This window comes from Tursiops truncatus, chromosome 14, assembly GCF_011762595.2.
Source record: "Tursiops truncatus isolate mTurTru1 chromosome 14, mTurTru1.mat.Y, whole genome shotgun sequence".
In the NCBI taxonomy this organism is placed as follows: Eukaryota; Metazoa; Chordata; class Mammalia; order Artiodactyla; family Delphinidae; genus Tursiops; species Tursiops truncatus.
The window spans coordinates 60,136,719-60,164,400 of NC_047047.1; the positions used below are offsets into that span (position 1 = coordinate 60,136,719).

At 45.3% G+C, this 27,682-nt stretch overlaps 1 protein-coding gene across 5 annotated transcripts in view; it reads right to left on the reverse strand.

The window, feature by feature from the left end:
- The window catches only part of CRIM1 (cysteine rich transmembrane BMP regulator 1), a 208,751-nt gene extending 181,721 nt beyond the window's left edge, over positions 1 to 27,030 (reverse strand). For 4 of the 5 annotated variants that reach the window (XM_033838733.2, XM_019942872.3, XM_019942871.3 and 1 more), the window contains exon 1: positions 26,521 to 26,992. In XM_033838733.2, coding sequence (XP_033694624.1) covers positions 26,521 to 26,851 — 331 coding nt within the window. In that variant the 5' untranslated portion in view covers positions 26,852 to 26,992. Of the gene's footprint in view, positions 1 to 26,520 lie in introns of all 5 variants that reach the window. The other variant, XM_019942869.3, reaches the window with a different exon arrangement.
- Between the last annotated feature and the right edge of the window lie 652 nt (positions 27,031 to 27,682).

Sequence of the window (27,682 nt, forward strand, 5' to 3'; positions counted from 1 at the left end):
AGTGCCCTCACTTCAGTGGGGTGTAGCATGACCATGGAACACTAATTATCATTCAAGACAACCCTGGGCACGGGAAGAATGAACTGACTCAGCTTGGAGAGATTCCAGCTACAAACGAAACCCAACCCCTTCAGGTACAGCGGCAGCTCTCCTCTTAAACAGGTGTCTCAAAGACACTCTGCCACCTCTCGTTTCTATTCCTTTCCTACGAGCATGGAATTTACCTGTAAACCCCGCCCCCCCCCCCCCGAAAAGCTGGGCTTGCCATCCTGGCAGACCTCACGTGCAGTCTGGCAAGATGTTCATGGTTTCACAAGGGTCGGCACGAGGCAGCTCCAAGCCCTTGCTGTGCATCCTGCAAAGTGCTTTAACGGGGAGGAAGCTGAGGACACAAGGTGCCCTTATCCGGGAACAAGGCAAGGAGCTGGTGTGGACTTCATGACCAAGGCTCGACCTCACGGTCTTTGAAAATCTCTCTGAGGGAGGTAACTGACCAGAGCATGCGCAACCGGGGCGGGGGCAGGGGTTCCATCACCGACAGAACACAGAAAGGGACAGCTAAGTGCCAGTCAGCCTCACACCTGAACGGGCAACCAGAGAATCGTCCATCTGTACAGGGACTGGACATCCCTTCTCCACCCACCACCCTCATGTTCGTCATCTCCTGCAACAGTTTCCTCTGCCTTCTGGTCTGCTCCTCCCTGTTCCCCTCAAACCCTTTCCTCCTCACTCCAAGTGCTCTGGCAGTGTACCCCCTGACCCAGCACTGAGGAAGCCTACCCTCCAGCGCCCCTGCTGCCCGGCCTCCCATGTTGGGGGAGTTGACTGGGCCTACTTGGGGAAGCGACACTGCCCAGCACTTCCTTTCCCTCCGTCCCACCCCAAGGCCAAGGAGCACTCTTCCCCCCTCCCCTGAGTCCTTCCTGTTTCCCAGGCCAGGTCCATCCAGGACACTCAACTGCCAGAGGTCAGAGTGCCACATTCCAGGGCCTTCACAACCTCACGGGGAGGGCTCGGATTCCCACATGGTGGGTAGGGGTGGGGCAGGGAAGCGGGCAGGGACCGAAAAGTTCAGCAGAGGCTGATTCGGCCGCTGTGCCCACTACTCTGACACCAAGGTCAAGGCGTGGGGAGGGCAACGGGGGTCCTAAGAGCTCCCTCCAGAGTGGGCAAGAAGAAGCCCCTCGCTCTCTTTGGGCTTGGAAGGAAGAGGCAGGTGCTGTAGAAACTGTAAAATGCATTAAGATAACATGACAAAGTGTTATGGGCCTCGGTCCCTTAATCTGTAAAACGAGAGGCTGACCTAGAGATGCTTTTCTAAGGGCCCTTCCAACTCCATAATTCTCACTCCTGGTACAGCTCTCTGGCCTCAGACATTTCCAGGGTCTGATGTATTTCTGGCTAACAAACAGAATGCCATTCTCACTCAGAAGGCAACCAAACCTCTTTAACCTCCCAAGGCAAAATTCTCCTCTTGCAATATCGGATTCCTCTGTCTCCGACTCAGTGCCTCCCAGATTCTCTTCATGTCTTTCTTGTGATCTCTGTGTCCTTCAGGTTTTAACTCAAACCCTCAAGGCCTGGCTTCTCAAGGGCTTCCCAACTTCCCCTGCTTGTAGAGCCCAAGGAAATCAGAGCCCCAAGAGAAATCAGCCTCCTGGATGTCCATCCCAGCCCAGAGATCTAGGGGCCACATTATCATGGGACTTGAAAACTCAGGCCCCACCTGGACCTAAGCGGGTGGGGGGCGCTGGGAGGCATGGTGCCCAGTGTTGAGTCCCTCAAACACAGAAGTTCCACTCCACTGCTGTCAGAAGCTGTGCAGGAATGAAGACCTGGAAGCCCAAAGCAACACTGTGTGAACAGATGAAATACGCCGACCTCAGTCTGGGCTTGGGACCTCCTAACTCCCTCCCAAGACGGTCAAGATGACTTCCTCTCCTGGAGGACGGGGGAGCAGGGCTAGCATCTGACCTACTTGGGACAGGAGTCAGCCTGCTGATCAGCTACCTGATTGATGGGAACAGAATTTGGGAGGGAAGGAAAAAAACATACGGTGCTGAGGAGACTGGGGAGGGGAAATAACAAAAGAGGAACCCACTTAGGGCTGCCATTCACATGATAGACAAAGCATAAATAGCATTCGTTAGCCAGGTTCTGCCTCTATAACATGCTCTGTGGACAAAAACACTCCCACATGGTCAAAATCCACCAACTGTATTTCAACCAAATGTCTATCTTTCCCCTTTTTCGAAACCAACCATCGTTTTTAATAAATCCCTATGAGTAAAGTCTGACGGCAAAGACTAAGTCTGGCAGATAAGATGATAAAAAACGATCCTGCGAAAGGTATCCTGATGTAGAGTCATCTCATTCTAAGCTATCGCTTTTAGTGGGGGGAAAATAACAACCCCCCCCCCAGAATCCCTGATCAATTATCACTTCCTTCCTGTCAAGCCAAGATTCAACACAGAACACTCCCTTTATTCACTAAGACCCAAACACTAGTGAGAGAATATGCATTCTGTGTGGTGAATCATCTGGAACTAACCAGAATTTGGACTTCTTCTCCCCCACGTAGACACTACCGTACATAAGAAAATGGTTCAGAGTTCTGCTCAGTACAATCTGTACGTCACCACCACGTGCTGCTCTCCCTGTACTGTTGGGGCTGCTCCACTGCCAGGGCTGATGCTCGCACACGAGCTCAGTGCGGAGCTGCAGCAGCAGTGCTCAGACAGTCCAGAAAAGTGTGCCCCAGGAAAGTGCGTCCTTTCACGAAGATCAGGTTTTATGAATGGCGGCTTCAATGTGGGTGAGACAGACAGAGACAGAGGGATGGCAATCATACACACCTGTTTTTTTTTGTTTTTTTTTGTTTTGGTTTTTTTTGCGGTACGCGGGCATTTCACTGTTGTGACCTCTCCCATTGCGGAGCACAAGCTCCGGATGCGCAGGCTCAGCGGCCATGGCTCACGGGCCCAGCCGCTCCACGGCATGTGGGATCCTCCCAGACCGGGGCACGAACCCGCGTCCCCTATATCGGCAGGCGGACTATCAACCACTGCGCCACCAGGGAAGCCCCACACCATAGTTCATAAAACTATGAATCCTGATGACCCAACTGTGAAATAATCTTGCCACACAAGAAACATACTGCAGGCATTTACATTGAAATAAATTTACTATTTTTTTTAAGTTGGATACCGGGGAGGGTTTAACAGTTGAAAAAAAAATTCTGGAATACACTGAGACATTAAAAAAAAGGGAGAGGCTTCCCTGGTGGCGCAGTGGTTGGGAGTCCACCTGCCGATGCAGGGGACACGGGTTCATGCCCCAGTCCGGGAAGATCCCACATGCCGCGGAGCGGCTGGGCCCGTGAGCCGTGGCCGCTGAGCCTGCGCGTCCGGAGCCTGTGCTCCGCAACGGGAGAGGTCACAACAGTGAGAGGCCCGCGTACAGCCAAGAAAAAAAAGGGGGGAGTGGGGGGGGACCGTTATTAAAAATGACAACAGACAACAGAAATGACATTTAAAAAGTCTGTTTAAAGCTCTTCCAATTTCTCCATAAGGAAAAAGGACTGTTGCAATCTTTTTGCATAAATCGTTTTTTGAATCAATAAATATTTTTAGAATGAAAAGATGCACTTACAAACCACTGACAAAGAACTTCAGGATCATGTTCTTGTCACCTTTATGGATATGACCGGTTTTTGAAACCATCTTTTCCAAATTGTAATCTCCACGTCCTGGGTCAAAAACTGTTGTCCTGTGATCACCGTCCCTACTAGCACAAGGATATATATTCTTTAGTCCCCGCCACAGGACACACTATCAGCATGAACTTTGAAAACCAACTTTTTTAACTTAAAAAACAAGAACTCACCTCTTTCTGTCAGAGCTGTGATCTTCATCCTGAGGACAGCCCAGACACCTCATCAAAGACGAGTGGCAGTGACCTTTCCCCCACCATCTCATCGAGACCATTTGGGAACCATTTGTTCCTCTCATAGTACATGATGAGCAGGAACTCTGAGAGCAGCCCTCAATTCAATACCCCAACAATAAGACAGAAACACTCATATTAGGTGGCAACAGCCTAGGGGGAAAATCATAAACAAAATCTCCTTAAAAGCACCTTCCAGGCATCAGTGTGATGTAAGGTACAGAAAAATGTCCCATGATTTACTTATTAACTGAAAACATTATTTACTGAACAACTGCCACTTGCATGGCTCCGTGCTAGGTGCTGAGTGGGATACATAGAGGTAAGAACCTAATCAATGAAAGAGCACCTTGCTACCCATCTCCACCTTAAAAGCAAACATAAGTTAGAATGTAGAGTGAACCCATAAAGGAAGAGCAGAGCCTTGTTTTAATACAGCCATCAAATACGCTGGAGTTTGAAATCTTCCAATGACAATGCTTTCTGGAAATAAATCACCTGATTAAGCTACTTTACCCTTTCAAAATTACCTTGCGAGTCAGTAAACATGAATCAAACTTCAACGTACTGAGCGTGTTAGGTCTGATGAACATATCATAGGTATATGGTTACTGAAAATGAATTTGGAACATTCTACTACTCTATCCCCAACCAGAGGATCAATGTCTCCATGCCTACAATGCTTTGTTGCAACCAAACATTACTACTTTTATTTTATGGTAAGAGATGAGGAAATCATTCTTCCTCTTTCTGAATGCTAAAACTATTCAATAAAATATTTAATGAGCACCTATTATGTATAAACCACCGCGTTTAATGCCGATGATACAATGACAACTAACATTCAGTATGTGCTTACTATATATGTCACTCTTCAAGTGCTTTACACAAATGAGTCTACTTAGTTGTTCCTCGTAACAACCCTATGGATTCCTCGTAACAATCCTATTTTACCGATGGAAACTGTGCACAGAGGTGAAGTAGCTTGGCCAGGGTAACACATCAGGCAAGCCCCTAGGCGGGACTATGAACTGACCTCAAAGCCAGAACTCCCTCTAGTATACAATACTGCCTCTCATTAATAAAACATGGTTTCTCCTTAAGGAACTTATTATCTAAATTTCTCCTGAGGAAGTCATTTCCTCCGGGCACTGTTTAAGACTGCATCCCTAAAGCTCCCTGACAAATGCAATGCTAGCCCTTCAGGCGGGTAAAATGCCCCAAGTCTAGGGTGATTCACAGTCTGGAGAGCAAGCAACAGGGCCAAGGAGGCGGGGCCAGAACAGGGAGCGAGGCCAGTGCCACCAGAGAAGGCAGGCAAGTTGCCCCAGGATGAGGAGGGCTGTGGTCGGGCTGGCTGGGCAGCGTCCCCAAGTTCCTGACAGCAGAGAGCACCTGTGTGCAAGGCTGGGGGTGGATCCAGGGCAGCAGCTGGATGTGAGCCTTCCTGAACCCACATGGGTGGATGAAAGGGAAAAGGATTCAGAACGTGCACGGAGGGAATCAGTGACCAATCCACAAAGAGACAAAAGACTCAGGAAGAGCTCAGGGGCTCTGGAGCTACCGCCCTTGCTCTCTCTGGGTGATATATACACAGAGACATACACACAGAGCCATAAAGCCCCACATCCCACCACTCCTGCCCCAAACGCTATATGTGTCTAGTATTTACACAACCGTCTTTTCCCAAGATGCTTAATGTTCTTACTTTAAAAAAAGAAAAATCAAGTCACATGGCAGGTCAGGAAGTTAGTTATTTCACTACAAGTACAGAAAGAAAGGGAACAGAGTGGCTATGACTGGTGCATTGGGAGAGACTTTCGAGACACCCACCCAACGAGATCCAGACACTGAGCTTCGCCCCTTGGAAGCACCAACTCTGAGAGGTAAAAGCGTGAAGCAGTTATAAACAGACCTATCCATAAACAAATATATCCAGTGTTTACCCCTGACGAGAACACCTGAGTCTACAACCTCCCTCAAAGTCTATTTATGACTTCTCCCACAGTCTCACATGGCAATAGCCAGAAATAAACCCAGGGCTCTCAAACCCAAACCTGTCCTCCTCCCACACATCCAAGCTGGCCAAGCTCCAGGGCTCTGTGAGCAAAGAAACGCAGCCCAGCTCACGCACTGCTGGAACATTCCTCTGAACACAGAAGCTTACTCTCTACCATATGACGACAAGGAGCACACACGTCAATTTCATTATCCACTGATTTAAATTTGTAATCATACAGTTAGAAAGCTTCTGAAAACACAAGCAGTTTTGGCTGATAATAATGATCAACTGATTAATGATTAACTGTTTAGCCCTGGAGGCAATCTATTGATTCACACCTTCAAATAAAGTTCTATAAATCGGTTAGGACAGGAGCTACCTGGCCCCCTCCCCTGTCCCAAACCTCTCCCCCAAGAGTAGTCAGCCTTCCCACACCTCTTTATATTCATCCTGGAGACACGATTTCAGCACACATATTCTGGTGGTCGCAGCAGACGTCAAGTATTTGCTTATTATTGTTGACTGTAAATATCTATTAAACTTCGTGCTCTAGTTTTTAAAAAAATTTTACACACTTGTTGACTTTAGTTAATGTTATTGTCCCATGATATAACTAGAATTCCACAAATATCCAAGGTTAAACTATTAAATTTGATGTGATTTCACCTTCAAATTACTTTTTCAGTACAAAGTGTACTCTTTTATTTTAAATCAATATGACCATACAAAAAGTATTTGTTAAATTCTAGTTGTGCACATGCATTGCTTTGCTATATGTTGTGGCTTAAAGAAGACTGAACAGGTACTCTCCCCAACTAACAAGCAGTCAGGTAAATGTCCAGTGCTTTCTGGATTGAAATATGTTGACTGGTATATATCAAGCATGATTTACAAATTTTCAAAAATTTGTAATTCAGAAACTGTAATTTAATATTAAAGAAGTAATCCAATTTTTGTCTTCCTTTTGATGATCTAAGAAGCACTTAAAATTTATATAAAATATATCTGAAGCCTGGTGATTTGATTCTGCATACTGCTTGCACAACTGAAAATTTGTATTTTTAAATTTAAAAAATTACAGAAATGAATCTGAAATATTATGACAGGTGTTACCTGTACCTTTCGAATGTGAAACCAGTATCTGAGTTGCAAAAACTATTTATTAATATTATATCATCAGTAATAATACAAGGAAAAAAAAGTCTGTTTCCCTGATAGAATTTCAACAAACTTAATTGAGAAAATGATCCAAGTTTTTTGAAGTGTTTTATGTGTGCCTTGCTGGATAACTTCTAGTACCTCTGGTAGAAGTGGACAACTATTTCAAATCCTCAGATAAAATCGTCAGTAACAAGAGCCTATGTCACATGCAGGCAAAGCACAAAGGCTGCAAATTCATCTTGGAGTAAATATCTAGTCCCTACTTAGGGCATAGTTAATTATATCCATTTTTCACACTAAATAAACATTTGTAATCCAATAATGCACTGCCAAAAAAGCAACAGAATTAAAATGTCTCTACCCAGTGGGCTGGTTATTTGCACAAAACCAAGTCATTACTAAATGTTACAGAGCTTCAGTGTCCTCAGAGGCAGCACAGTCCTGGTGGCAGCAAGGATCTAAGACAGAAAAATGAAGGGCCACGGTCCTCATGCCACAAGCCTGAGACAACAAAGGACCGGACGCACAGGGAGCAAGTGGTCAGATCCTTAGTAAGGGGACAGGAGGCAATCGTGGTCATCTGCTTGGAGAGCCTAGGCACTCATGAAAACAAATTAAGACTACAAAGAATTTTCCGTTAAATTCACCTTGAATGACTATTTTTTTTTCCTTCTTGCCTTTTATATAGTCCTGAAAAAAAGGGGGAAAAGGAAGTGAAGAAGAAAGCTGTAGTCAGTGTATCTGATTAATCTGCTGTCACTGTAATAATAGGGTCTATACAGCAACATAGGAAGACATACTTGCTATAATTTTAAGTAGAAACAAGCAAAACATAATTTGTGTGATAAACAGACATAGAGAACAAATGTATGGATACCAAGGGAGAAAGGGGCAGGGTGGAGGAACTGGGAGACTGGGATTGATACATATACATTATTGATACTATGTATAAAATAGACGACTGATGGGAACATGCTGTATAGCACAGGGAACTCCACCTAGTACACTGTGGTGTCCTAAATGGGAGGAAAGTCTGTATGGGAGGGGATGTCTGTATGTGTACAGCTGATTCACTTTGTTGTGCAATAGAAACTAACACAACATTGTAAAGCAACCATACTCCAATAAAAATTTTAAAAAAGATGTGTGATTAAAAAATTATGTCTATAGAAGAATACCAGACTGGGTTTTAAGTGGAAAGAAGCAAGATATAAGATGTGTGATAAAATATATATATAGAGAGAGGAATATACCCTAGACAGGGTATACATATAAAACCACACAACTAGTTCTTCTATTTGGAATAAGAGCATTTTGGGTCACTGTTTCTCTTCTCTGTTTCCCAACTGTCTAGTAAAGTTATGTTGCCTTTATAATACTTTTCTTAAAAAGAAAGCAAAGGACCTGATATTTGGTCCCAACACACATAGCTTAGTTATGGGAAATAAGATGTTCAAGAAATAAAACTACAGAGAGGAAATTTAGGTAACACCTCTGAGTGATCATTAAAGGGATTTGGGTCTCTTTTTACAAGACAAGACCTTTTCCCACATGTAACTAAGCTCCAAGAATCTCTGAGTATGAAAAGTTCTAGGGAATTTCTGCATCAGTCCTTTTGATGGTCTAACCTTTCTTGACACATGGCAAGGGCAGGCCACCAGCTACCATAAACCTGATGAGGACCTTATTAACTGCAGAAGACACAGGAGCGAGATGCCCACAGCTTTATGTAAGTTGCTAAGGAGTCAATCTACAAATATTTATTTATATAAATTACTTAATAATGGCCACACACAGAATTTCTTTTTTCTGTTGGAATTAACAGAACCTAACAGCTCCAATTAGAAGAAAATGCTATCATCACAGGAGAATGGACATAGAGACTATCAGAACACGAACACTGACCCCATGAGGATTTTTTTTACATGTTTGCACGTTGCATATGTGAATGTATATGCACATATAATTTGCAATGTGTGCACAGCTGTCCACTGCAATGACAGTTTTCTACTGTAACAAAAGACAGGAAGAGTCTGTTTCCATTAACACTAAATTACACTCACACTAGCAGCCTGCCCACTGAATGCCGCCAGTCCACTGGCTCCCCTGCAAGGCTTCCCTAGGTCATGGATGACTTAGTCTCTACCCCTCAAAGAGCCCCATCTGCTTGCTTCCTCTAGCACAAATGTGACCTTTTCTCCCCAAGTGCTGTCTCTGGGTCCAGCTATAGGCATGACAGCCGGTGAGAGTCTGGTTCAAGAAACTGATTTCTCTCCAACAGCTCTGTGAGGTTCTTTTCAGGACTCGGAGCTACACAGCTATCTATACAGCTGAAAATGGTACTTGCTGGTTGCACTTCACACCCTCTTCTCTGGTTCTTGCCTTCCAGGAAGTCTACTTTTCAGTTACAAGGACTGTTTACCCTGGCTTATGACCAGAGGGGCACTCCCCTCCTTCAAGTGTGTTTCCTAGTCCTCTGCCTCCATTCATTTATTTTAATAAAGACTGAGGGTAAATGTGTCATTCTAGCATCAAGAACAGCCCTGGGTCCTTCACCCACCACCTCAAATGAACTCAGGAGCCACAGATTTTGAGAGGCACACATCTCCGATCTGAGCAGCAACCACCGTTAGATCAAATACTCCCCCTGCTGATAATGTGGAAGAGAAGACAACACTCAAGGAGAACAGACTTGCCCCCAGGGTCTGGGAGCGACTTCTAAACTTTCAACAGTAATGAAGCCATATGAAAGTTAAAAAGAATATTTTTAAAGAGTTAGAGGAAAATCAAGTGGACCCTCAAAAAATTACCTTGCTTCGAATCTTCGCTTTTCACTGCCAGCTAAGCATTCTAACTTCACTTAGCAATCAGTTCCAGCTTGCCCTCCTCCCTGTTCCACCACTGTATAACAACCAGTGGTGAAGAACAAAAGGCTCTAAAGTGAGTTACTGGAAAGCCACCAATTCATGACACCCGCATTCTGAACAATTACCATCAGGCTGTGAGATGAAAATCTTAAAAGGCAGGAAAGTTGAAGGGACACGCCACAGCAGAGACATCAAAATTAAACCTGCCCTCAGAGAATGGAGCTCTCTGGGCACATTCACTAAAGTGATAAAAGGGTTTGGGGGCCCGAGCTTATACCCAAGATAATTCTGTATATATGTTGTCTAGGACCCTGTATACTTTATCTCGGCCAAACCTCTCTTCTCTCCCAGTTGAAAAGCTTAGTGCCAAATGTATCACCCAAAGGTTATAATTTGCTGTTGTATCCTTAAGTGTCTCCTGTTGCACTGTCTGAATTTACAAACCACTTTCAGACCTTTAGAAAAGTAAACAAACAAACAATGAGTTCATGGCTAGCGCTGAAGGAAAAAACAACTCCACACTGCTCAATAACAAGTTGGGACTCCAGCCATTAGTCATCAAGAATTCCTCAGTCCCTGAAGTCATAGGGTTTGGAGTAAATCCAAATGGGATTCTGCTTTTTTAAATTCCTTATATTGCATTCCTACGGACTTCCTGTGCAAACCACTGTGAGGCATTTTTATTATTCACAGTCACACACTTCCACCCTCATGTTGTTGGCTTAGGAGTTCCTTCCTCAAAGAAGCTGTACAGTTAAATTCCTGAGGACATGTGCAGATCACCTGGGGCGGTAAACAGGCTGTGTCATGCACTGGCACAGCTCACAGACTAAGTGTTCAATACATGTTTGTTAAATTAAACTCCCTCCTCATTCGTCAACATCCACGTCTTAGACGCAATCCTGGATTCGCTGAGAAATTGGAAGTCTGTTTTATCATCATCAATTATTCGTATGGTCACCTGAACTGTGTCTATAAAGTAATTCATAATTGTTTATCAGTTGTTTACAAGCAGCTGATCACCATAGCATCTCAACTGCTCCACGCACAAGATCCCTGGCGGTAAGAAGGTTATAAGCAGCCACCCATGAGGAAAATTCTTACAAGCGGATGAAGGTTTGGTGAATGAAAGACGACACCTTTATGACAAACTGGCAAGAAGAAAAGTCCCCACAAATAAAAATTACTTTAAAGTATTTGCCAAAATAAATACAGCTGAAACTAACCCCTCGTAGCAAACTTAAAAAATAAATTCTAAGAATGATTTGGGGGAAGAGGGGAAGGAGAGGACATGGGACAGTTTCAAGCTGCCTTCTGCCAATAATATGACTTCCCCCTGGGAGTCTCTTTACAGGTAAGTGTCATCTATTTCAGTTTCCACAATACAGACCAAATAGTTCAGATAGAAAAGTTTCTACAGAATATCTTGGATGACCTTGAGTCTAGATTTAGTCAACAAATGCTCATTGAGTTCTTCCTGTGTGCCAAGCGCTAGAATAACACACAATCCTGGCACTCAAGGGGATCAAAATGAGGCCGGGAGACAGAAATTGAACTCTAACAGTGTGAAAAGTGCTATAACAAGGGAAGGAGAAAGTGCTATTTACAGGCCCTGGGCAGGGGGGAAGGGCTGGGAGGATGGCATTATTTTTTCCTGGGCAGGGCAGGAAGGCTTCACAAAAGAAGCAGCATGAAATGGTAGAGGCTGAGGATAAGAACACATTTTGAAGGATGTTAAGATAACTCTGGGGAATCCGAAAGCCGAAACCACATCAATTTTCCAGTGGCTGCTTTGCCTCCACACCTTTGGCGGCAATATATATTAGGAAGTATGTGTCAAACATACCTCCTAATTTCCTGAGTTCTCAAAGGGTCCCTGTCCAAGATAAACTTGAAATAAACTATAGCCAGGTACTGAATTTAGGAGTCTAATTTTCCTTTACCTGTGGGCTTTTAGTAATCACATGCAAATTACTAAGGCTCTACGGGAAGTTAAATGCTAATTATACTGATTATTTTTTTTTAAAAAGTAAAGTTGGCATCATTATGCATATGACAAGAAAAAAAGAGCTCACCGTTCCTTCTTTCCTGGTACTCATCCTTCATGGTTTCTCTCTTGGTAGCTCTTGATACTTTCTACTTTTCCATTCTCTCAAGAAATAGTATCACCCAGGCATTTCTGACGCAAAGGTACATGCTCACACAGTCACACACAGTTTAAAAAATATAATACATGGACTATTGTCAGTGCCAAATGCAGCTGTAATTATATATTTCTTTTGGACGTGTTTTATGTTATTAAAGCATGTAAATACTTTATCTCCCTCAAGTTTTCCAGAACTCTATTGGCAGAGAGTCTTTTTCCTTTCTCTTTCCAAAGCATCGAATACAATTTCCTGAAGAGATAGTCAAACTTGGTTTCTGAGGGCTCACCTTTTCCCAGCGTAGCCTTTGGAAATATAATTTCATCTCCTTCCAACAAAACACACCTCTGGCTTCCTTTATCTCCCTTTTTTTTTCCCCTACAGAGGTGTTCCATTTCTTACCCTAAATTTCTGCTTTTCCTTCCTGCACCTAAACTTGCTGTGTAAGGCCAGAAACTATGTTTAGTGATAATCTACTATAAATCACCCCACATTGCCTTAAGGATAATAAAACTTTTGTCCCAATCACCGAGAAATGAAGTCAGTCATTTTCCTGAGCTCCACTTGTCCACAGATAGCTATCCCAATTAACCAGGCCGTTTAAAAGCCAAAGCATTTTAATTAAAATTGTTTTTTTAATGTCATAAAACAATGCACCATCTTTATTTATTAAGAAGTCATTTTCAGTTTGCTGATCTACAAAGTAGATAATACACTTAATTTGCTTGAAGCATGGAAGCTCTTCTCAGCATATCCATAATACAGTGTAAAGTATTCTTTGTGTTGTGCCCTTAGCAACTGAACACACACACACGTGCACACATACTACATCCAAAGGCATACAGGAGTTATCACAACTTCCTGTCTCTCAAAGTCACGCCTGTAACTGGACCAGGGGCCAGTTGCTGATGCTGCGGATGTATTTTACCATCCTGGGCACACCTTTTTAAGCCAGCAGGTCTACCACAACTTTGTAAAGAGCCTTGTTTTATAAAGCTTTATCACTTTCTGATCCACAGCATCATATTCCACAGTGTCAAATGAGTTTTATATACTAGCAAACATTGCTCCCCCTCCAAACATTGCTACAGACTCCTCTGCCAGTCTGTTAGCACAGACACCATCATTGGAAGGGTCCTCACCAAGGAAGTGACACTTGGTACCAACTTCTCTTAATAGTTGGATTATGTACAGAGAGCTGCATGCAGCCATGCTGGGGAGGGTGTGGAGGCATATGGGAAGATGCTGGAACGCATGCCTTTCCAATGGCTTTCAGGGCACGTGAGAGCCAGCCGCACTGGGTCGTGGCAGGGATTCACCAGGAAAGGAGGAGGGCCAAACCACGGCACAAAGACCGAGGCATGGGAGATACAAAATGGACCTTCTAGAACACTCTCACGGCAGCAAATGCACACTGAACGCTCCGGCTGCTTCCCAGAGAGAAGTGATGGGCCCCAGGCATTCAGAGTTCTCTTCCTGTCCCCACAATTTAAAAGTTCTTAAGCTAATACGCACCAACCAAGCAGGAAGAAAACCAAGAAAGACCTATTGTTACAGCAAAGAAGAGTAAAGCAGAAGCTCTTTAGGCAAAAGCTCCCATTAGTAAATGAATACCCCGCACCCCTCAATGGCTATTTCAGACGCCACCACCACTAGCTAGCTATCTAGAAATCTACCCTGGGAGAGGAGACGACCTGGAACAGGATTTAAGTTTTAATATTATCTTTTTTCTTTTTTTTCTTTTTTTTTTATTTGCGGTATGCGGGCCTCTCACCGTTGTGGCCTCTCCCGTTGCGGAGCACAGGCTCCGGACGCGCAGGCTCAGCGGCCATGGCTCACGGGCCTAGCGGAGCGGCATGTGGGATCTTCCCGGACTGGGGCACGAACCCGTGTCCCCTGCATCGGCAGGCGGACTCTCAACCACTGCGCCACCAAGGAAGCCCATATCATCTTTAAAAAAGAAAAAAGAAGGAAAGACAGAGCAAGCCATAGTACTCCACTAGAAGTATTTTCCATTTAACAATATAAAATGTCTACCCAGTTATTAATAAACTTACAGATTAGAGCAAAAATAATCTTTGGGAGCAAAAAGCAAAATGTCATAGAAAACTAAAAATTAAATAAGTTCACTGCTAGGGATTGGTGGCTTAGGTAATTGAAATTGAGAATCATGGAAGAGATCTACATAATAATTAGCTGCTGAGTTTTCTCCTGTCACATACTCCCAAATGGAGTGTTTAGTGTTCAGCAGACTTATTAACGAATAAATGCCCGACTGGAATTAACTAGCACCTCATTCTGGAAGGCTGCTCTTGGCAAAAATGGAATATCCACAAGGCAGAGCAAGCTGATTGCTGGTGCACACTGCGGGCTGGGCTGACCATCGCATTCTTTAGAATCATACGTATTACATCAACTTTCAGAACCACAGGTCCACACCACCTAACAGCACAACACCCTGCCACTGGACAACATGCATAGGAAGGGTGAAGTTTCTAGACCCCAAGAGACAACCTTCCAAGCTTCATGGTTGGCCTGAACCTGAAACATCTTTATTGACGATCTGCCATCCTGCACACACGCAGAGAGCTTTCTGGTCCCGTGGCTCAGGGATACAGAGGGAAGGGAGCTGTGGTAGCAGCAGGTCCCTCTGCAGAGCCTCATCTGTTTCATCCTCCCAACATAAGGCACCCAAGTGTCCATGTGGCCAGGGCCCCTCCTTTCATGCACGATCACTGCTATGTTTCTTTAAATTCAGCTGCTCCTTAAGGAAACTCCCTGGCAAGTGAAAACAGCAGCAAAGGTAAAAGAATGCTGAGAATTTGGCTGCTGCCTGCAGTATTAGGAAGAACAGCAATTACTCAACTCTCTCTTAGTGTCAGAGGCAGAAATAAGCATGTGAATTTGGGCAAGTTTTGGCCTGTCTTTGCTCAAGCTTCTCCCTTTGTAGTATCTGTCACCTCCCTCCCTCAGTCATAATAACTAATGAAGTAAATGAGAAAATGGAGAAAGAGTGAAGGCAGCAGGTCAGCAAAGACATGGAAGAGAGGCATAAACTCTACCTTGAATCCAGACTAGGCCACAGTTAATAAGGCTTAAAGATCGCTGGCATTCGAAAGATGTTACTAACTTCCCGATAACCATGTTTTGCTGTCTCCATTGCCTCACAATAAACATAACTGCGGGAGAACTCTGGATCTTTTCCTCCAAGCCCTTCCGTCTAGGGCACTTGGCAAAGAGTCATGTAGACACTACCACTTTTTTCTTCTCTGGCTTGCAAACACAAGGTAATATTTGACTCCTGCCCAGCACTTCTAGGTCATAAAAACATTGATCTTATGACTAGAAGGGCCTTACGATATCATCTGGTTCAGTTCCCCTGCCTTTAGGTAGGTAACTATTTAATTCTCTTTTGACAAATTAAGGCAAAGTCAGGTCAAGGGAAGCTGAGGAGGTTTTATTTCAGTAACCGGGCTATTAGGGGATGAAGGAAGATCCGGAAGCCACGGCTATTTTTTTCTCCTTAATCATACTACTCTCATGTACATGAATTTTGCAAAGTTTACTTTTCTGAGCAGCCCTAAATCCTTCCTGCAACAAGTGAGGATCTATATAAATCCATTCATTCTTTTGATGAAAATATGGAAATTTATTTGGCCTTTCATTTTAAGGTTGTAGACATGGTAATAAATTTTCCTAAAATTTGTCTGAAACCTAAGAACTCAGTATTTCTGGACAACACACAGCATACCCAATCTTTCTCAAAGCATTTAAAAATCCTTCAAAGACTTTGGCTTTCAGAGATAAAACTGTCTAAAATCTATCCCCTTTTCCTCCCTCAGAATGTAAATGCCCTTGCCTTTAAAAAGGCAAAGCTCCCTACTCTGGAAAGTGAGGGAAGGTTTTCAAGATCTGCATTTGACAAGATTATGGAAAGCCCTGCCTCTGCACAATTATAAACACACACTCTGAGGGGACCAAGCCCACACATCCTGTATGCACGAGTCCTCACACCTCATGGGTCTGAAGTAGTCCAACTAATTCTTAATACTGAAAGTCCAGTTCAGGCCACACTTTCTCAAGACAGTTTTACCTTATTTTGGCAGGTCTTTTGGAGTCTTAAAAAAAGAGGTATCACAAGTCTCCAATATTGAGATGCCTTTTGTTTTATCACAGTTGTGAACTGTTTTGCTTGTGGCCTTTGGATAAGATAATAAGTTACCTCTTGTAGACCGGGACTTTGCAGGCTCAGGTTTCATTGTGCCCTGCCAGAAATTCCTTTCTGTTTTGAATCTGAGATGTTTGTTTATGGTTTTTTTGTTTTGAAATGCTAAACAAGATAGGCACAGTTTCTAGTTACAGCCTATACGTTTTTTTTTTTTCTTTTTTTTTTTTAAACCTTGCTATAGCCAGAGTGGCTGATTGCTAAGGACTTCGCTTAAATTTCCAAAGAGCAGACTCTTCAGATTCTCTTCTGAGGAACTTGAAATGTAAAACGACAACACCTTAAAATACAATGAACACTTAATTTTCTTTCTTAAATGTTCATAAAACAAGTGTTCCCAGGATATTTCAAAACGAAGGTGTTCTTTTTGGATGTGACAAACATACTTACACAAAACTCTGAAATTTGGAAGTTTATCTCATCTTGTAGGTTACATGTTTGAATATCAACACTCTTGATGAAGCACTACAATGAAAGGTACTAGAGAGTTTCTGTTTTAAAAAAAATTCAATTTCTACTGTGTGATAATAAGGTCTGGTTTTCAAGAAGAAAATAAAGAGTTTTAAACTACTGATTCCAAGGACTATACCATCATTATGTTTCTTTCTCCTTATTCCATAACAGCCAATATAAAGCATTTGCCTTATGAGTTCTCAGCCCATATTTACTGGATGAACATGATACTTAGTACCAGGTATGAAGGAAAAGTCACATTTCTGTCTTCCTGAAGTGGGACCACACCTATACTAGGAACCAAAGAGACAAGAACGTCAGGTGTTTTCATTCTAGGCGTTCTTTTCTAGCCTTCCACTGCAGCACAGGCTCTCCAGAGAAACCACAATGCAAATCACAGTAAAGCTGCAGTATTAGTCCACATGAAAGATGGATGGGACACACTGGATCAAAAAAAGCAACGCAGATGCACTCTAGGCTGCGCACCAGCTCCTGCTCATTCCCATGCCTGCCCTGGTCTCTGAGCTGGCAGGCTGGCTGCTGCTTCCTTCTGGAACCTCAGGATCCCAACTTGCCTTGCCTTGGCGATGTTCCGTGGGGTCTCTGATGACTCCAGCCACGTCTGGAAACCCACACAAAACTTCTAACAATAAAATGAAATTTAACGCACTTTCATGAAACCATATGCCATCCATATTAAGATAGGTCACCTTTAAAAGAATATTTATTTGAAATAGCTCTCCGGAAGTAAGGATTCAAACTGCAAAATAGAGCAGATGTCCACCTTCTCCTGAAGGACTAAAGGGACTGAGAATTACAGTCATACTGGATCAAACCAATGACGGTTTTTTTGGCCCAGAGACCCTGGACTCACGCCCCTCATTCTTAATGTTTCACAGTCCCTTCCTCTCTGACAAACACCAGAGACCATAGTTCTTGGAGTCCCCTGTCGAAGAGATTTAGTTAAGTGTGGTTAATGCACAAAGAAGATTTTTGTTAAACTTATACAGAGAGAAAGTTAACAAAGAAAAAAATGAGAAAGGACAAAAAATAGAATGGAAATTAGAATATTAACTACCTTTTAAAAAATCTATTTGGTACCAGGTACTATACTGGCCATTACATATATTTTTGTGTGTATATACATGTATATACACAGATATACAACACACATACATGTAATCATATGTATATTTAATATAGGTAATAATTCTCTCCAACCCTAACTGTAATTACTTGATAAAAGCTATTAATATTCCATTTTCACAGATGAGGAAACTGAAGCCCAAAACAATTAAGCAAACTGGTTGTTCACAGCTGAACACAGTTAATTTAAACATAGGTTTGTGTGGGGACTTCCCTGGTGGTCCAGTGGTTAAAAATCCATCTTCCAATGCAAGGGATGCGATTCGATCCCTGGTCGGGGAACTAATATCCCACATGCCGCGGGGCAACTAAGCCTGCGTGTCACAACTACTGAGCTTGTGCACTCTGGAGCCCATGCGCCACAACTAGAGAAAAGTCCACGTGCTGCAACGAAGAGCCCGCAGGCTGCAACGAAAGATCCTGCGTGCTGCAACAAAGAGCCCACGTGCCACAACTAAGACCCAGCGCAGCCAAATAAATAAATAAATATTTAAAAACAACAACAACAACACAGGTTTGTCCGGCCCCAAGGCCTATTTTCTTTTTCCTACAACATCCTGCACAGATGAGTGAGAAGGAGGGAAGAACAGAGACCTCCAGGCCTGGCTTGCTGCTGCTCCCCCCTAAATCCTTCCTGGTAGTCACTGCCGGAGTCAGGGCCCCTCTTGGTTGCCCCCAAGATGCTCAGCACTTCCTATCTCAGGGCTTACCAGCTGTAAGGAACTGTCTTGGGCTACAATGGATTGTCCCCGTTGTCACTATCTACCTTCAGACCACAGCCTCTGTGAAAGCAGGGCCCCTATCCTATTTATTTTGGTTGAAAACTAATTATTAGACTAGCAGGTAACATTATCAGTTCTTATTACACGCCCTACTGCTGCTACATGCTTTACAGGCACTAGCCGTTTGCTACTTCAAGTGTGGTCCTGGGATCAGCAGCACTAGCATCACATGGGAGTTTATTAGAAATGCAGCATCTCAGGCCCCATCTGGACCTACTGCATCAGAACCTGTATGTTTAATGAGATCCCCCAGGTGATTTGTGTGCACACTAACATTTCAAAAGCACAGTTTTGTCTCATTTAATCCTCAGAGAAAACATAGGTGGTACCTATTACTATTAACAGCTGGGAAACTCAGGCTTAGAGAAGATAGGTGCTATCACTAGAGTTCAGCACAAAGACCAGAGCCAAGGCAGCTGCTCAGTAAATATTCATGGAAGAGGATGGCAGGGAAACAGGTAGGGCTAGAAAGAGAACAGAGGAATGGCCTGGTTAAACTCCTGACCTCTGGTTTTGCCTAGCTTGTACCTACTACCAGGACAGGTCAGCTGCAGCAATACAGGCTGTTTCCTTAGCTCCAGCCAGGCCAAATCCTGTGCTGACCAGCAGTATGGACACTTCAGGAGCTAGGAACAAAATCTTCTTCCAGAATAAAATGTGAAGGAAAATGCACATTGCTGATACGTTTGAGTTTAGGCGCTCCTCCTTCCCCAAATGAAATATTAGTCCACAGATAAATGGTTAAATTTACAATTCTTACAACTTAATGCAAAAAATTTCAGATTCCTCCCTCTTTATTTTTACCCGAAATACACAAATTTTGTAGAAATTATTTAGACCAGGTGTAACAAATGGGCATCAGGAGGAAAGGTAGCAAATAGCTTCGGAGGCCTTTAAATAAGTTTTTTAACTCAATGCATTTACGGTGTTGGGGTAGGAGGAGACCTGAACTCAGTAATAATTCGCTTTCTAAGAGCCCAGACTCCTCGCGATCAATTACGGAGGTAGATGAGGATTAAACTGAACAAGACAATGAGCCCATATCAGGTTATTTTACTTATTCTGGTTAGTAGCTTTGCTGTTTACCACGTGCTAGTCATTCTTCTAAGTGCTTCATAGGGATTCCTTCACCGAGTCCTTATAGCAACCCTATTATTAACCCCACTAAACAGATGAGAAAACTTAGATGCATGGAAGCAGAGCGCAGATTTGACCCCAGAAGCTAAGTTTCTAACAACTACATTCTTGGATCGAGGTATAAGTATTTCTCACAGAGAATTAACTGGGGTTGGGAGAGGGAGATAAGGAATTGAACCCTGTTCACTTAGCAACTGCAGAAGAAAAAGGAATCTCTTTTGATTTTTTTTCATGTGGGCCCAAAGTGAACACTTACCAGCATTTACCTCAAGGGCATTCTTAACTTTAAGTATATTCAACCATCCCTCTGTCCTGTCCGCAAGACCGACGAGGTCTTGTCCAAACACAGGGGTTTTCCATGATTTGATTAGGCTAACTGGCCAGGACAAGTAGCAGAGAGTGGGTGAAATCAGGAGATGCTGATAAACGGACACCTCTCAGTTCACTGCCCACGCTCATCTGCCTAGTGGAACAAGCTAGAACAAAGAGAAAATCACTCCCAAAAGGAAACTTGCCATTTTGAACCACAGCTGGTACAGCGTTAAGAATGCAGCCTCATTCTTAGATGTTGGGAAACACCTGATATGTATCGCAAAAGCTCTGAGAATGGGTAGGATCCCTTCCCCCACCAAAAGGGAGCTCTGACTCCGAATTTTGAACCTAGTTGGAATTTGAATTCTCCTTTTCAGCTTTGCCACCAGAGCCTGAAGATCATCTCAGATCCTGTGATTCCTAGGACAAATTTTACCCACATACCTCACCAACTAATCATATACAGACCTGAGAAATCAGTTCTACTTGGTTTCAACTTAAGTAGACTTTTGAAGGTCTTGCCTCATTCTTTATCTTGATTAAAAGAGTATCTGGAGGGCTTCCGTGGTGGCGCAATGGTTAAGAATCCACCTGCCAATGCATGGGACCCGGGTTCGAGCCCTGGTCCGGGAAGATCCCACATGCCGCAGAGCAACTAAGTCAGTGAGCCACAACTACTGAGCCCGCGTGCTGCAACTACCAAAGCCTGCATGCCTAGAGCCCATGCTCTGCAACGAGAGAAGCCACCGCAATAAGCCGCCTGCGCACCACAATGAAGAGTAGCCCCCACTCGCCACAACTAGAGAGCCCACGCGCAGCAACGAAGACCCAAGGCAGCCAAAAATAAATACATAAAATAAATAAGTTTATAAAAAAAAAAAGTATCTGGAGTAGGGCACAGGTCTGAGAGGTCCCCAGGCTTCCCAGCACCCCACCCCGACCCCAGCAGAAGGCCTTGCACAGAGTAGATCAATGAATGAGTGAGTGATTTCTATGCAGAGAGAAGTGAAAGCTTTAAAAATTCAGATGTGGAGAATTCGACCTCTGAGAAGGAAGGCTTTCAATTTGTTATTCATGCATGCTTGGCTAGTCCACTGTTTCTTCCTCAAATAATTAATTGAGCTTTACTGGGGGTTGTCTCCAAAGCCCTCATACTGCCTGCGCCTTGCGGAACACAGTGTTACAGGAACCCTGCTTCACCAAATATATTTACCTTCCAGTCATCTACCATCTCCTACCCAGTGGTATTTACACACTAAAGCGGCACTGCCATCTCTCATGTTAGTGCCATAGCCTGAAAGACGTTAAACACACCCACATTTTTCAGGAATTTCACAATTAATGTCTGGAATGTGTTTTGGATTATTCTTCAAAGGATGACATAGTTGCCCTAAGATGAATTCAATATTTTTCCCTTCTCCCATTTGTCATTCTTTAGTCTTCCCACTCCATTACCTTTTTAGGGTCATCTGTTTTATCTATTTCCCCCCAACTTCAAAATTCTTGTCCCTTGCCTCCCCAAAATGTTCCCTTGTTCATCCAGATCATTGCGTTTTAAGCAAGCCATACCAAACACAGAAACCTGCACCATATCACTAATACCTCCTACGACTGGCTGTAATGCCGGTTGTAATGTAAAGTCTAAGGATTATTCAGACAGTTTTCTTCAAAAATTATTAATAATAAATAATATTATTTATTACAATAAATCAACCTGTATGTTCACCACTGCACTGCCAACAGACTGCTTATAGATTTTCCCGGTCACTGGTAAATACGTGTTAATGGCAGCAAAATCTCCAGACTTGCTATTTTTGCCCTTCTGGTGCTATGCGATTCATCTGTCCTTTGCCAAGTGTTTTATGTGACTGGACTCCTCAACGACAGTGAGGGCTCTGTAAGCTCGACAGTCAAAGTGAAGGTCATGAAGTCCTGTCATTTGTATAAGTGCAGTGAATAGTCTCTCCATGTTTTGTCAATATTTACTTTGGGGAAGAACTAATTATTTCCTTGTTTACTTACACTGGTTCCTCTTCCCATGCCGTATTAACGTGATTTTATAGACCCTCTGCTTGCTTCTGTCCCTGGCATCTAAGAGCTCACTCTACCTAAAGACTTCTGAGATGGAAACTGGAACACCTTCCTCAAAAACAAGGAGCCCTGGTTTTTTAAATTTTTCTAACACCAGTATAGGAGGATTAAGTTTTCCCGTCCCCTCTTCTATTTAATTAGTAAAAATTAAAATCCACGGACTCTTAACTCTAAGTCCTACGTTACAGAGGGATGAGAGGAGATCTGTGGCCGGTGCACAACCCAATGGTTTGGTGCACTCCCTGGCCTCCTAGAGCCTGCTCTCTGGGCCTTGCTCACCTCAGATCCTCCACAAACCTTCTTCCAAGGAGCCATCATCTCCAGTGACTGAAAAGAAACCATAACCTTCTAACGCCAACGGTTTCAGAAAACAACATTACATTCTTTGCTCTAAGTACCCAGCCCACATCCTTGGTTCTACTCACTGCCCCATGAGAAGTGGGTGGGAAGAAAAGTTAAAATACCTGGGGGAAATCAAAGGAGGACTGTGTTTTGAAAGAGACAGTTCTTAGATGGCAGTACTGAAAACACGGAAAGTTCAGTTCCATAAATATGACGCCACTGAGTAAATAATCACTGGGAGAAAAAAAAAATGGTGCTTATCTGTGATAGCGATCACCTGGCTCTGATACAAAGTTCTCAGAGCAGAGCCACTCCACAGTGCCCACCAGGTTCCAAATCACTCTGTTCTCACAAACTGTCAAACTCAGGCCATTGCTGCCTTTTCATTACTCAGAGAAGGCTGGTCATGCTCTCCCAGCCCCACCCCACCCCTTACAGAAGCATACTGAACTATTCCACAGAGGAGGACAAATGGTCCTCACCCCTCATCTCCAAATATAATCCTCACTGGCCAATCAAAACATTCTTCCTAGAAAAATCCCACTTCAGTAGTTTTTCAAAACTCTGTCTTTGATCTCCCAAACAGATCTCCCACCCAGTCTTAGCCCTCAGGAGTTCAGAATCCAAACTTATTTGTCTGGCTTCTAGACGATTTACCTAGAGGCAGGCAGCCTAACCAAGGAGCAGGCCACTTAGGAAGTTGCAAAGGACAACAGGAAGACTCACCAAATCAGTGGAAATGGGAAAGGGATCTGTACCTTCCCAGGGGCCAGAAAGCACTTTATAGACAGAGCAGAGAAGAACGTAGGTATCTGGCTCCCTGATCAACTTTAAAAATGCATGTAGCCAAAAATAATTTTTTTAAGGAATAAGTAAGTCAGGATTTACTTAGTAATGATCTAAATGATGCTGAAAAGAAGTCCAAGTGTATGTGTCACATGATTCACCCTTCACATCATTTAACTTTCAGAAAATATTTTTTCTTCAGTGTTCTTTCTATGGGGACGACTGTTCTTCCATGTATTCAATGCACATTCACTGAGAGCCTACTATGGGCCAGTGTGCCTTAAAAACCTAAGGCAGGGAGCCACAATTTGGAAGGGGTTCATTTCTGCCCCAATTTACCTAACTCACTTTGTGGACTGCAGTTAAAAACATGAGTTTGTTGGGGGGTTTTTTCCCTCACAAAGCCAGTATGGGGAATGATACAAATAAAAATTACTGCAAGTTGGCAAATAGAGCAATGTAATTTGTATTTAAATTATATCATCGAAAGCAGGTAGATTAGTCACGGTAACATTTGTATACCATGCAATATGTTTTCTCAGTGTAGTCTATTAAGTAAGTTTTCAAAAGAGTTTTCATTAACAGATACAACCAGTAGGGGTCATTTTACTGCAAAAATTGCAGCAGAAGAGACTTCGACATGAATAAAATGTATCAATTCCTATTTCTGTTAGTTATGTGTTAATTTCTGAATAAAAATGGAAACTGAGGGAAACACTGGCCGCTGAGAAATTTCTTGCCAATTAACAGGAAAACAAAAGAGAAAGTCAGCACCTTCTAGATTATTACTGCCATAGAATGACTCCTCTAATTCTTAAAAAGAAGGAAGAAAAAAGGCCACTGACTTATCCTGTTTTCCATAAATCTTGTAGTAAAGTGAAAATTCTTGGAATTTTAGACACCCTATTGAAATAGCTGTCTAAATCCAACCATTATATCATGCTAGGTAACACTGCCCTTCTTTGGGTTCATGGATTTAGAGTGCAACTTGACTGCTGCTTTTAGAGTTCTAAAAAACAAAATAAAATTTAAAAATGCCCTGAGCACACGATTTTGGTAGCTGAAAACAGTCTGGCTAGATGGAAAGTGTTGCTAGAGAACACTAAATGAGATATCATCACGGTAATAAATACTTCCAAGCATTTTCAAGGCTAATACCAAGTGCGTGGGGTGTTACCAGAAGAAACGAAGCTATGAGGGATCGCATCATTTCAGAGGAATGAAACACTCACCAACAAACTGCCAAAATAACTCTATACTATGATACCAGAATGTTGGTGCCAAAACACTTGATTACCGTGAATGTTCCCTGAGCTCCACATTTCCTTCACCAGGAATCTATCATGAAGAAACAAAACACGGGTTAGTCTTTAGAACCTTCCCAAGTCCTTCTCAGAGCAGTTTCTACCACATTTAACCTTGTTTCAGGTTGCTTGTTCTTTTTAGATTTATGGGAGGCTGGCTTAAGTAAATTACACAGTCCAAGTGGCAGGGTTCAAAGATGCATCTTTTCCTCCAACTCGTTCAGAATTCCCAAAGTCAAACACATAAAATGGTATCAGAAGTTAATCTCCTGGCCGTTTTTCTTTTTGTGAGAAATAAAAACGTTATGGGACTTAACACCAGGTGAGAGGCTTTTGTACTTGAAGCAAACAAACTCTTCTAATCCAATGTCCTAAGGGTGCAGTGGTGCACTTCCCTCCAAGAGTTCCCTTCACTCATTACTGCCCACTAGCCTCCAAACCAGAAAGGCCTTCCTGACTTTCCAGAACTGTCCAAACTTTAAAAACTGAACTTATCAATGAATATGCGTGTGTGTAAAGAAAACCACAGAATGGAAGCCTTTTAACAGACCCATTTTATCCTTAAGGCTGCTACCTCCTTTCCCAGTATCTCAGCACAATAAACATACATACACACGTAAGGATGCTTCAGAATAAACCCCTCCCTGGTCTCCTGCGCAGGCTGAGTACTAAGGAAGGGACGGGGCAGAGGGCACCTGTCCCGCCTCCTCTCCGCTCCTCCAGAAGTAAGGCTGCTGCGCTCTGCTCATACACCTGGATGCCCCAGAACAGCATCTCGCCCCAACATCAGCCCAAGCAGGGATCCCACTTTTAACTGGTGCTGAGTCCTTTTAATTTGGTATTAGCCAAATAAAAAGAACTCACTGCGTCTCTCTAGACCCCAAACCTCACCAGGCACCCCGAGGCCGAGGCCGGCGGGCAGGGCTTAAGGCCGACACCCATCAACAGTGGTTCTCCCAAGGAGGGAGGCTCCACTAATCTAATCTTTCTCCTTCCGTCAGACACCATGGTGCACAATACTTAAGTGCAGCAACCAGCAGAACACAAAAAAGAAGGAACCGGCAACACGATTGGAAACACGCGGATATCTGATCTTAAAAAGCTGCCACTAATAGAAACAACTTCTCACTCCTAGGTGCCGGCCCCCCGCCCCCGCCCCTTCATTCAAGAAAGAAAGCCGTTGACCGTTTTCAATAGGCAAACAAATGAGTAACCACCGTATGTAACTTCCACTGGGCTGACATATTCCGGGGCTGAAATTGATTTATATGCGCAGGAGGAGGAAGGGGGTGAAGGAAAAGCGCAAGGAAAAAATAATAGGAGTCACACAGGGAGTGTGAGCTGGAGACACGTCTCCTCCGCCAGCAGAAAATGGACTTTCGCGGACGCGGTGCAGCACTCGGTTCCACACTGCGCTAGTGCGGGGAGGTCGGCAGGGGCTGGACTCCCCGAGGGGCTCGCGACAGCCTCCGCAGTGCCCCCTGCCCGCGGAACCCTCACCTCCGGGCGCACGGCCGGGCCACCCCACCCAGCCCCAGCCGAATGGGCCACACGTGTGCGCGTCTGTGCGCGGCCAGGGGCGATCCCCCACTCGCCGGCCCCCACCCACGAAATCCAACCTCGCCCGCGGCTGACCAAGCGTCAGGGGGAGCAGCGAGCGGGAACCAAGGGACGCGGGGCTCTCTCCCGGGGGTGGCGGGCGCCCCTCCTCCCGAGGAGCCCTCTCTCCTCGGGAAAGTCTCGGGCAAACTTTGCTCGGCGCAACCAGCGCCGAGGGGGCGGCGCGGGCCAGGTGGAAGGGGGCCAGCGGCTGGCGACCTTACCTTCGCAGACGCCCACTTCGTACTCGGTGATGGAGTCGCCATTGAGCGGGGGGCGGATGACACAGCGCAGCCCCCGGTCGCAGGCTCCGTGGAGCCCGTAGGCGCCGCCGCAGCTCTCGTTCCTCTGGCGGGCGCACATGTAGCAGCAGCCGCAGACGCCCTGCACGATGCTCCCGGGGCAGCTCCTGGGCTCTTCGCACTTGGACTCGTCGCAGGGCAGGCAGACCAGCGCCCGGGTGCCGGAGCGCGCCAGCAGCAGCAACAGCCCCAGCAGCGAGACCAGGAGGTGCCCGCAGCCGGCCAGCCCCCTGCCCCCCGCCACCAAGTACATCCTCCTGCGCCGCCGCCGCCTCCTCCTCGCAGCCGGGCCGGGAGCGGGGCGGGCGCCCTCCCCTGCGCGGGGCACACGCGCCGCCGCCGCCGCACCCGCAGCCCGCGGTCCTCGCCGCCCCCCTCGGGGCCCCCGGGGCGCGCCTCCCCTCGCGGGGCGAGGCCCCCGCCCCCCGTGCGGGCCGCGCCGACCCCGAGCCCACTAGCGTTGGCGCCAGCGGTGGCTTCCCCTCCTCCTCCTCCTCCCGGGAGGGAGGGGGAAAATAGAAAAAAAGTTTCCTCCCGGCAGCTCCGGTTCAACCCAAACTTCTGGCGGCGGCGGCGGCGGCGGCTGCGCTCGGCTCCAGCCCCGGCTGGCGGCGCCTCCTCCCTCTCCTCCTCCGCGTCGGTCGGCCCCGCGGCGGTGGCGGTGGCGGCGCAGCCTCCGGGCCGGTCCCCGCCTCCCGAGCTGCCGAGTGGGCGCGGTGGCGCAGCAGAAGGTCCGCGGCGTCCGCTCCGCGCGCCCGGCTCGCCTCACTCCTGCGCCGCTCCTCCGGGCGCTTGTTTATGGCTCGAGCCTCGGCCGCTCCGGCTGCGCCCTCCCCCATCCTACCTCATCCCCCAACCCGCGCCTCCCCCCCACTCCGCGCCGCGCGCCGCTCATTGGCTGCCCCCCCACCCCGCCCGGTCCGGCCGGCCCCCTCCCCCCTCCTCTGCCCTCCCTCCCCGGCGGCCGGGCCCTTCCTCCCTCGCACGCCTCCTCCTCCAGGCCTCCCCCTCCTCCTTTTGCGCCTGCTGGAGCCCGGCGCACAGAGCCGGCCCTGCGGCCGAGTCTTCGCGCGCCTCTGCGGCT